Consider the following 12,755-nt stretch of genomic DNA (forward strand, 5'->3'; position numbering starts at 1 on the left):
TATATATATATATATATATATATATATATATATATATATATATATATATATATATATCACAGTGATATTGCCCGGATTGAGTAATTAATAACATACATTATGAGATTCATGTGCCTCTTCCGAGACTCACTCTATTTTCCATGAAGCCGAATCTCGCTATGGTCTGGTTCCGGGTCTTTCAAATTCATCCAGAACAACGTTCCTTGGACGAATTATTTAACGAAATAAACTACTTATTGATTTTCTCCGGAATCCATCAGACGTTCTGTTCGGCAGAAAACCTGGACTGACTAATTGCCTAAACCTTTTGATTTCCTGTTGGACCACTCACACCATCGTTTAGCTTAGTCAGTAAGTATTAACCTTTTCTAACCACTACTGGAAAGACTGCGAGTCTATCCAGTTCAGACTTAGTGATGCCCTGAAGTCTGTCTTGCTACCGGTGCAGTGGTAAGTAGTCCTCTTTGTCAATGATAAGACAGCATAAAAGTGCGACATATGTATTATTCGCACATACTAATGGTTATTCGTGAATACTTTGTTGTATGAAATGTACTTTCAGCTGCAAAAGTCCGGGATCCGTGTATTACGCAACTTGGCCAGTCTGTATATCATGGTCTACGGTATTTGTTCAATACTGTAATCGAACTCTGATCTTTCAATGTACTTTTGACGGATCATATACCGGCCTGGAGACATTAGAACTCTGAGCTTACATGAAATTGAGTTTCCGCTAACAGCCAATCATAAAATAGTTATCAAAAGTAACAACATATGTTACTGGAACCAGTAAATTCTCTGGCTCAGGTTTTAGTTCACGAGATGTATATATCTTCAGTCAATAACCTATGCTCTTGAATTCACGTGCGTTTTGCTTACTGGTATAGACGGTTGATCAGAACCACGCAAAGCGCGTTAAAAGCAAACTAGCAAAATTTCCAAGAAGTAACCCTAAGGCAGAATTTAACCACTAAAAGAAATGAATAAAACGTGTTTTTAAATGATTACCTTGACTTGAAGGTCACGATAATAAACATATACTCTAACTTAACACATGCTAGCATTAGGTTTCTTTTTGCAGTGACAAGTACAAATAGTTCATACACTAACCAGAAGCAAGATATTCTTCATGACGGGAGTGTTACTTTTGACGTGACGGCAGTAACAGCGAGTGTGACAAATAAGTCGTACATCAATAGAAACAGAACAGACGAGTAATCATGCATCAGTATTTACTAATACACATGCCGATATATCGATATATATACAAGTTAAACATAGAAAGATAAAGATCGTCAATACCAGTATTGATTTAATGTTTTTCATAGTCATATTCATGCTTTCGTCCATAGATAGGCTGACGGAGTAAAGAAGCACCTATTGTATCGACCATCCCCTTAAATATGTTATGTATATATTTATATGGCGCTATGTTGTTCTTTCTGTCGTAATTCTAGGGATGTTTTCAGACACACTCAATGTGAAACAGAACACGACCTTAACAGGGATACACATTCTACAAAGCACCTGATATTGTTGTACGTTTATTAATTTTTATCTCGATTTTAGTTATTTATAGCAATAGAAAAACAACGAAATAAAAGACACGCACACTAAGATCATGTTAGATTAAGTTACAAATTCATCTGTTCGTAGATCTTCCAAGATGTCACGTAAAACAGTTGCGAATGGCTATATAGCTTCCACAGAAACCAGCCTAAATGATCTTTCCATAATTTCAAATGGCAGTGCGACAACGGCGGCATCTTCAGAAAAGATACTAAAGGACGAAACGGAAGTGGAGCTAAATTCTAACAGTTGCTTCACCAGTTTGCTTAGCTTCTGCATCCTGTTTGGGACTGGTTCAATGTTCTCCTACTCTATCAACACCTACCTGTCCTCCCAGATAACGACAATTGAAAAAGTCTTCAGACTGAGTAGCACCAAAAGCGCTCTGCTTCTGAGTGCTAACGACATAGGCTTTGTAGCGACAGTGTTATTTGCTGCTCATTTTCTTCACAGGTGACTGTATAATCTAGGATCTCTACTACAGCTGTAGAGATAATTTTTGTATATATTAGTAATTGTACTAGTAGTAGAAGCAGTATCATTAGTATCAGCAGCTGTAGTAGTAACAGTAGTAGTAGCTGTAATAGAAGTAGCTGTAATAGTAGTAGCAGTAGTTGTGTTAGTAGAAGCAGTATAAGTAGTAGTAGAAGCAGTAGTAGTAATAGCAGCAGGAGTAGTATTAGTAGCAATAGGAGTAGTAGCAGTAATAGTGGAAGCAATATTAGTGGTAGCAATAGTAGTGGCAGTAGCAGTAGTAGCAATGGCAGTAGTGGTAGTAGTAGTAGTAGTAATATTAGTGGTAAACGTTATGGTTAGATTTGTGATATAAACTATTTATAATTGGTGCTCTAAATAAGTGTGATCTTGTTTTATATTTCGACGTGGCTGTTAACAGATGCAGATATTTATGTATGTATCCATAATATTGTAGAATAATTCATTAGCTACTGTCGCATTAATAAGGAATACTATTATCCTTTCTTCTTTTTATTCATTTGTCCCGTATCGCATTAATGGCATCTGATTCCTGTTTGGTACGCGTGCTAATATGAATATCCAACACTTAGGTGATATAATATTCTTTTAACTATATTAAGACGTATACAAAGTAATATCCATACATACAAAATAATATTCATTTTTGTATAATATTCATACAAAATAATATTCATACAAGTAAAGACGAGAATATATGTTCCTTTTTGTTACAAATACAATCGTAATTAAGAATAGAAATTGATAAAATATAATGAGTGTGTGTGTTGTTTTTTTAACGTAGTTTTAAATTTTTTTAGTCATATCGGTACGATGTCTTCAGTGTGGCAACTTATAGTGATATTTAGCACTGGGGTATCATGCCGCAGACATGTAGCATGATGTCCCACCCAGTCACATTATTCTGACACCAGACCAACCGATCCTAACAATAACCTATAATGCTAATTACCAAGCGAGTCTGTTAGAAAAACTTTTATAAGTTGTTGGCATGACTTTGCCGGGGCTCGAACCCGCGACCTCCAGCATTCGAGGTGGATGTTTTAACTACAAGGTCGTCGGAGCGGTCAATAAATAATTTCATAGTATTAAGTGTAATTTTTTCATTGTAAATCTGCGGTTCAATACGTTGATAGTTATCACACAGGTTTGTACATTATCTTATATAAACCGTGATTGCACTTCAACTATCTATTGTTTCTAGATGTATTTTAAATGTCTTTTTTCAAAAGTGATACTTACATAGGGAGAAAAAGTAATTTTAAACATCAGTCTTAATTAATCATCGTAAATCGTGTCATAGAATTATCAGGAGCCAGTTTAAAAATAAACTAATTTTGAAAACTCTTCTCCAATTCCAATGTTTAAATGATCTCGTCTTTAAGGTTTTGGCTATAAGGACATTCATGCCAGAGTTGGAGATAGCATAAGGACTAAACCAAAGTTATATTCAGAATTACGTGCAAGGGATCTGTTTACGTTTAGAGAAAGACCTGTCGGAAGCACATGGAAACAACATTTTTGTCATTATAGGTATCATATTCCCAGAATTCTGGCGGTTTGTGTCTTCACAGTCGGCGTGTCTGGTATAGTTCTCGCACTACCAAAGCTTTTCCTTTCGGATGCTCCTGTAGAAGACCAGTCTATAATGTTCAACACGTCTCGTAGTCCCACAGCAAATCTATGCGTTCAATATAACGGAAGTGAAAGTGCGAAACTTAATGGTTCCACGTGTAAACAGGATTCGAAAGAAGATGCTGCTGCACGTATAGATTATAATAGCAACCTATTGTTACTGGTTGTTATGGGCATTGCCTTGGTAATCCAAGGGGTAGCCACATCACCAAGACAAGCATTGCAGATAATACACGTTGACAACAATACGGAGAGATCTAAGACTGGTTTTTACGTTGGTAAGTATAGTATCGTCTATTTCGTTTATGTTCGGCTCATATATATATATATATATATATATATATATATATATATATATATATATATATATATATATATATGTGTGTGTGTGTATCTCTAGCTTAAAATGCATGTAAACTCTGGCGATACCGAAAATGCATTAGGATTGCCTATATAGCATCTGGAAGGTGGATCCTTTTGTAAATCACACTGCACTTTAACATCAAATCAAAATCTAGCTTTTTAAAGTCTCTATGTGTGCAGATCTCTCAGATAATGCAATTCATATCCTTAGAAAAGGAGCATTGACCAAAATAATATTTTGACACAATATGGAAACGGTACGACAGCTAACACATCTAATATTATTAGAAAAGTATTACGTCATATCGTGTCTATCACTTCATCCAAAAAGTGTCATGCACAATGATGAATGGCATTTCGGCCAAAATAAGGTGCGTAATACAGAACAAAGAATTTGGCGTAAACTACGGTATACAAAGATGGCAATAATAATTTAGCGAGGCTAAAATCTATCAAAATGTCAGCTGTTACGTGGCACTTAATTTAGGCTTTCGAAAAATGTCAACCGTTATCAGATTTCGTTGTAGGTGATGCATATCAATTTTGTAACGAAAATAGGAAAGGCACAACAAATGCACACATTTTAAAAAAAAGTAACGGTCGATTACAGTTTCTGAGACGTATGAAGCATACGATCAGAGTATATAGACATAGAACTTGTCTGCTGTGCGGCCATCTCTAAGGTTTTACACTCTCAGTAATTCGCGCTACCGAAACAAACCTTATACATAAAAAATTCTTATAAAATTTCAAGAATGATTTTGATCTTAGGAAGGAACTGTCAATTTGAATTGCATATTTACAACAAAATATCAAGCATGGAAACATTTGAGAAAGACACATCATAGAGGTACAGATTAGAAGAAAACACAGCTGTTGAAACTTGTGATCAGGATACATTCATTATAAATGAGAAGCATATGAAGGCATAATTTATATATTATTTATGTTATCAATCATTTTTGTATACTTTCATGTTTATTCACACCTGTCTACTGTCTCTTACAGGTGTCCTTACAACATTTGCCATATTCGGGCCATTTCTTGCATTAATTATTGGGGGATTGTTCAACAAAATACCTACACACTTGAGAGGTTAAATATCTCTCTCTCTCTCTCTCTCTCTCTCTCTCTCTGACCGCTCCGGTGGCCTAAATGGTTAGAGCATCCGCCTCAGATGCATGTTATATTAGAATTTTTATGAATTTAAAGCGTGGCATATTCGAATATTAATTGCTTAAAAACCGTGCTATAGTAGAATTTTAAGGACTTCAAAGCGTGTTAATTTAATTTACTTGGTAGCGTGATATATTGAGATATGAACCACGTTTAAACGAGGTATATTATAATTTTAATGACTGTAAGACGTGTTATATTAGAATGTTAATGAATTCAAAGTGTTGTATATCAGAAGTGACATGAATTTAAAGCATGGCATATAATAATTTACATATCTACATTAAGAATTTTAGCCATCATATTAAGACAAATTAGCATGATTATGGTACATACTTTTTGTAACCACTAAAGACGTATACTAAATGCACAAATTAAAATTAAGGTATATTCTTAAAATATGCTTATTTTCTATAATAAATTATGTCATACAGGTTTATCTCAACAGTCTTTTTCTTTCTTTTACGAACGTCTTTTCGTTTTTTGCTAATACAAAATATCAGGATATATCCTATTTAAAAATGCAAAATAATTTATTGTGAAAACAATCATATAGCTAAATAATAACTATCAGTCTATTCCGCATGTCAACACGGCTCAGAATTTTACGATATACTTACATCTATATATCATTTGCATTACTTACGATTAACACAGTTTCTTTATGCATGTCTGACAGGCATAAAAACAAGCGTCGGCCCCTATTATATATTTATATTCTGGAAAGTCACATTGCATTTATGCTTTAACACACACACACACACACACACACACACACACACATATATATATATATATATATATATATATATATATATATATATATATATATATATATATATATATATATATATATTGTTTGTATGATTGATTAATTGATAACAGCAACCTCCCTGACTCCATCTGATCCTCGCTGGGTCGGTGCCTGGTGGCTAGGTTTTCTTGTATTCGGGGGATGCTGCATAATAAGTTCCTTTCCCCTCTTCTGGTTTCCTCGTGGCAGAGGCTCGAACTACAAACAGAAAGGAAATGGTCCGAAGGAGAACCAGAACCAGTCTGGTTGTCAAAACCTGAAAGGTATATGTGGTATTGTATGGCACTTTATTTTAGTGCTTCGTCAAACGTTGAAAAGATTTTTTTTTTCTTTTTCTCGTAAAGTGACTGGTACCTGAAACTAATTAGTTTAAACATATTTACTGTCGTAACATGATGCATTGGGCTTGGGCAGAAGCTCTACAAACTTAAATTCACCCTTTCCTACATCATACAATATATCTCAATGTGACAACATTGACTAATAATGAAAAATCTTTGGAGAGAGAGAGAGAGGGGGGGGGGGCAGAAATAAAGCATTCACAGTTGGCGTAGATTATTGAAATTTTCTGGTATTGATTATGTATTTGGATACTTGTAGAATTATGGATTTTCTATTTGCATCGCTCTTTTCACGGACCCTTAAGACTAAGGTAACACTTCTAGAAATCACCTTATCATCTCCATTCATTTTTTGTTGGTTGTATTTGGGACAGAACATGACGACATACATGGTGGTTTCAATAATAATGCAGTAAGTAACAGGGGGGTGAACAAGCTGAACACGGTAAAGATCAGCTTTTACTGAGCGTACGTCTTGTTTTCATCTAGTATTGATACTATATTGTGTTCGATGGTTAATACTAAATACCAAATTTAGACATAAACAATTTTTTTCTAAGCACTGTAAGATATGCTACTTTGAGTATTCTTCTCAAGATTGTTCCACTGTTGAGGAGATACAAGACGATTTGGTAGAATGTAGTCTGAAATTGTACATCACTATTATTTGAACATGGGGAGATTATTGTTTTTATGTGCAGAAAATGGGAAAGAAGGGGGAGTAATTCAATGAGATAGTCTGTAGTTTGGCTGGTTTTAATGATGTAGCGGGTTCATATTTTTTGTCTCTTTCATCTATTTTGCAAACGTTCCCATATAGTTTTTACAAACTTTCCCTGCTAGTCTGAAATTGTACATCACTCATATTTGAACACGGGAGGGTTATTGTTTTTGCGTGCGGAAAATGGGAAGGGGGTGGGTTAATTCAATGAGATAGTCTGGAGTTTGGCTGGTTTTAATGATGTAGAGGGTTCATATTTTTTGTCTCTTTAATCTATTTTGCGAACGTTCCCATATAGTTTTTACAAACTGTCCATGCTAGTCTGAAATTGTACATCACTATTCCTTGCACTTGGGAGGATAATTGTTTTTGTGTGCGGAAAATGGGGAAGAGGAAGTAGTAATTCAATGAGATAGTCAGGATTTTGGCTGGTTTTAATGTTGTAGAGGGTTTATTTTTTGTCTCTTTCATCTGGTTTGCGAACGTTCCCATATAGTTTTTTATAAACGTTCCTTGCTAAGTTTGTATGCTAGTTTTCGAAGATAAGCTATTCGGCATGATGCTGTTGTTAAAATGTTATCAGTGTGACAAGTTCATCTGATATTCAATACAAGTAGTGCTTCTAAATGGTGGTGAGATATTACGTTCTTATGATCAGTATTTTTAAAACAAAATTCAATATGTGTTATGTTCTTGTTCGTGAAAAAAGTCATGGTGTTGTTTCTGGATTAAACCTTAAAGCTATCACTTTCATTATTTATGAAACATATTTAGATTATTATTCATGACAGGATCTATTTGTGCACCATAAGTGGATGAATAATGCAGTGATGGGGCATCTTCAAAGAGACGGGTGAGAGAGCGCATGTCATCGGCAGTATCGTTTACATAAATTAGAAACAATATATACACAGGTACGGATTACTGTGGAACACCATATTTTCTCGCAAATAAACATCGTGCAAATGGACCATTTTTTCTATTACTCAGATACTTTTCAAACCGTTTGATCAGAATATCTGAAACACCGTAATCGATCAGTTTAGTTAATAACACCCGGTGCCAGGCATGATCGAAGGCTTTTGATAAAATAAAATACAAGAATTCTGAGATCGCTTGAGTGACCTGCATATACTATGATACGTTGCAGCAAATAAAACAACAGCTGAGTGACCACTAAGAAATCCTGATTGACACTTACAAAGAAAATTATTTATGAAAATAATTTTACATTTGTTTACAATTGCATCATTCAAAATTGTTGCGAGACAGCTAAGTGGAGAGATTGAACTATGATTGTCATGCAAGTCCAAATCGCATTTTTAGGAACATCAAGAATGTGTGCAAGTTTCCATTTATCTGGACATTTGTTTTCCTTCAGCGATCGATTAAAAAACTGTCAATGGTGTTCCTATTGATTCAATGATGCATTTAAACAATCTCTGTCATACGCCATTAGTGGCTTAGATGACAGAATTGGAATTAATAATTTCTTTATACTTTTTTTCTCAGAGACAGTAATTTCTTTTAGGATATCAGTGAATCTATTTCTGAAAATTTGATTGAGAAACATTACTATCAATAATAGTTAACATTTAAGTAATGTATTCATGCAATGTATTCATATAATGTATTCTTGTAATAAGTTAGCCGTTTCGTTGTCATTATGAATGCTGACATTATGCCTAGAAGAAGAGAGAAGAACGATAGTGCGAAATAGATAAAGAGAACAATAGAATGGAGAGATGATGTTTTGACTTTAAATTAAAACCGTAGAGTTTATACAGTGTTAAAGCTGTATCTTAACTAATTTCAATACAGATCAGCTAAATAAGGATTTTTGCTTCAAGATGAAATCTTAATGTAAACTCCGTACGACTGCATATGACATTATATTCCAATGATCACAAGATTAGAACAGTGTAGACACACACACATACATGTATAAGCGCATACCAATACGCACATGCATTAATATACATATATTGGTATATGCTTACATATATGCATACGTATATATTTGTAGTTTGTAATTGAACCTATGCCAGTTGATGAGCTGAATGAAATTTGTATCAACAGTTCTATATAGAACATTATCCAAACTTAGATAGTTTGTCGATCTATTTTGTCAAGGGTCACATCAATTCGAAGCGTTTCTCTAAATAAAGTAGGCACCACAGTATATATGTTAAACTCTTTTGGATCAGTAGAGGGGATACGTAAAAAGTTACTTGTCCAGTGCAAGACGTCTTAGTTCAGTATCTTTAGAATGCTTAGATATCGTCTACTGCAATATGTTGATCTCTTCTCTCTTCTCAGCCAACTTCGGTCGTAAAGGTTTCAGATGATGCTGCATGGCTATCGCAATAGCTGCTGATAGTGCATCGCCCACTACCACTGTTATAAACTGATTATGGACTGAGTCCCAAACTTCACCACAGTTTACCCTGATGCGAGTTTAAATTTCCTCAAACATGTTTTATTTTGTGTGAAATTAACAGTTTGAAGTAATACTCGGTTTACATAATACAGCATTTTTATATATGCGTCGAAATCATCCGAGTCGGTTGTTTGTGAAAAACTCATCTGTCTACCATTAAGTGGTCATGTCAATAAATCTGCGCCATGTATAATTCCACAAAACAAAGTGCAGCAGACGCCATTTTCATGGGCTTGTCCCTGTTTACAATTTAACGTACTTCATCACACAATTATGCACTTTGCCTTATGTAAACATAGTATAAATATTCCTTTCGCCATTATGGGCCTAGCCTTATTTACGATAGGTATTAGTGTAATTTATACCATAGTCATAGTGGATTTGCCGAACTTAAACTGGGTATATCTGTAGCTTAAACCATAATGGGAGTTGCCTTATTTAAACAGGGTATAGATATAACTTCAAACGTATATGGTTTAACCAATTAAATTGGATAGAGATGTAAGCTACACGATAATTGGCCTCCCCTATTTCAGTTGTGTATAAGAGGGAGCTTCTGCCTGCTACATCTTGGGCTTTGCCTTATTTACACTGTGTACAAATTTCTTAAATTTGTTGAAGGACTCGTAACGTGCTATTGTCATGGCTATATAAACAGAAAAATAATATTTAGTAATTTTAATATCGTTGCAATAATATGGATACAGTACTGAATAGGAACAAATTTAATATTGCAAGAAAAGTTAATTTCTGTACAAGTAAGATATCAATTGTAAGATCAAAAATATTAGTGGATTATTTATTGTCAATGTTTTCGTTTGTATCTAACAACAGCGAAATTAATCCATCATTAGCTATGGCATTGTTGAATGGGACTTATAACACACTGTCATTATATGAAATGGATTTTATAACACACTGTGATTGGATGAAATGGTGTCTTATAACACACTGTGACTGGATGGAATTGTTTTTTTGGAAAACCATCCATTGACACAAACATTACGAAATCATATCCTCAACAATTGTCTTTGTGATTCCGCTATTAAATATTTGCATTATACTTTTTTGTCTTATCTGCTTTGTTGAATTTGAAAATACGCGAATCATCTTATTTCACCTTGTTCATCTGCAGAACTTCCCAAAAGCGCACTGCGTATATTCAAGGAACCCGTGTATACCCTGAGCTGTTTAAATAATATCGCCACTTTGTTTGCTGTTATGGCTTTGGGTTCGTTTGGTCCAAAATACCTTGAGACACAGTTCTTCCTCCCTACGTGGAAAGCGAATATAATTTTTGGTAAGTTTGTTTTTCTCCTGAATATATCACATAGTTTGATATTTTAAAAAAAATTAAACTATAACCCATAATTCAATCAATAAATTATAATTTGCCTGGCGGACTATTGTTTTGTTTTTCTTCTATGAGTTTCTTATCCTACAAGAAAATGTCGCTTTCTCTCAGCATGATTACGCTACAGAAGATGGCTTTAAGTTATAATTTAGATCATGATCAGATTTCAAGTCCCTGCCGTTGCGATGCATATTTTGGACATTTGTTAATTAAATGATTTGAAAGTTTTCGTGCTAAAGTGTCCATTTGAAGGAAGGCAAACACAAACGAAATTATAAAATAGTTGTCTCAAGGGCACAAACGTAATTGCTTTTAATCTCTTTAGAATGTTTATTACTAGTGAAAAGTTTACAACAATTTGGGTGGTGGGGGATATGTGGAGGAGAAGGACAATGACAAGGATTTTTATATAACTGTAAATATAAGCAACGACACAAGTACAATATAGGAATAGGAAGACGTTATTACTAAAATGCGGTATAATATTGTCAATATTGTTCAAAGTGAATGAAAGAACAATCATCTCCATTACAATCTAACATTTCTTGTTTTCCTAAATATCCTTATATCATGGAGGCTACAATTTTCAGGCGCTGACAAGCTTGCTGCTACTTCCCTTGGTACGATGATAGGCGGATACATCACTAGGCGCATGCGCCTAAATCGAACCGGATGCTTAAAGCTTATCTTCTTTGCTAGACTCACATGTGCCATATTGGCGGCATTCAATTACCTGTTTGGCTGCGACCATCCCCATTTATTCAGAAATGACAGTAAAAGGTAAGATCATTTTTTTCTCAGAAATAGAAGGAACGGTAAAACGAGAGGACAGATAATAAGCATGCATTTTTCGTTCTCGTTTTGATTCCTTCATTTCGTATTCACTTTTAAGAAGACAGGACTTCTTACAAAACTAATGATGAAATATAGAGATACAAGTTGATTGCTGGGGATAATTATTTCACTGTCAAGAACTGAAGGAACAGATTGCGAAATAAATGGACGGTGATTTCAAAAATGAAACATAATTTGAAATGAGCTCATTTCATGTGTATGAAGTTTTACCTGTCCCCATATATATATATATATATATATATATATATATATATATATATATATATATATATATATATATATACAGATATATAGATAGATAGATCCTCTTTTTTAATATGTCATATAACTTAATATGGTATTAATATGATTCCCTTTAATTGTCTGCCTTAAAGTGTTCTGATACTTTTAAATTACATTCCTATGAGCTACTAATAATAAGTAAGTAGTAGAAATCAAATGATCACCTTTGATGTTGATATCTTAACACCAATTTTTCATCATTTTCTGACATTTGTGTTTTTAACAGTGGGGAAAACCGCTCCATAGTGTTGGCTTGCGACTGCGACGACACGAATTACATCCCCGTGTGTGTTGATGGAAGTAAGACCTATTTCTCACCGTGTCATGCTGGTTGCGAGGAAAAAGAAAACTGGGTAAGAAGGTACTATGGCATATTGGAAAAAATCAGTTAGGAAGACTGCAATATGTGGTGTTCTCAATAACCAGCAAGAATAATGTATAGTAGTTTTCTTTTATCTATTGTTCAAGATCTTTTTGGGGCCCCGAGTGGCCGAGTGGTCTAAAGCGCTCTCCGTTATGGATCACTGCCATCTCACCCCTGTCTGCGTGTGTTCGAGTCTAGGATTCGACCAATTCGGTATGTGAGAAAACTTGCCAGTAGCTTATCTTGGGTCTGTGGTTCTTTTCGGGGTTTTCCTGGGTTCTTCCTCCACCATTAATACTGGCCGCCGTGCATAGCCTATCATGTGCTGAAAAATGGCTTTAAACCC

General features: G+C 34.6%; 1 protein-coding gene across 1 annotated transcript in view; it reads left to right on the plus strand.

Annotated features, from left to right (window-relative positions):
• Positions 1-12,755, plus strand: part of LOC149788644 (solute carrier organic anion transporter family member 2B1-like) — an 80,214-nt gene that overhangs the window by 46,024 nt on the left and 21,435 nt on the right. The window contains exons 9-11 of the mRNA XM_089973533.1: positions 10,690-10,854; positions 11,499-11,688; positions 12,272-12,398. Coding sequence (XP_089829659.1) covers positions 10,690-10,854; positions 11,499-11,688; positions 12,272-12,398 — 482 coding nt within the window. The remainder of the gene's footprint in view (positions 1-10,689; positions 10,855-11,498; positions 11,689-12,271; positions 12,399-12,755) is intronic.

The sequence above is a fragment of the Sinohyriopsis cumingii genome, chromosome 11 (genome assembly GCF_028554795.1).
Source record: "Sinohyriopsis cumingii isolate HCF-2022 chromosome 11, ASM2855479v2, whole genome shotgun sequence".
NCBI lineage: Eukaryota > Metazoa > Mollusca > Bivalvia > Unionida > Unionidae > Sinohyriopsis > Sinohyriopsis cumingii.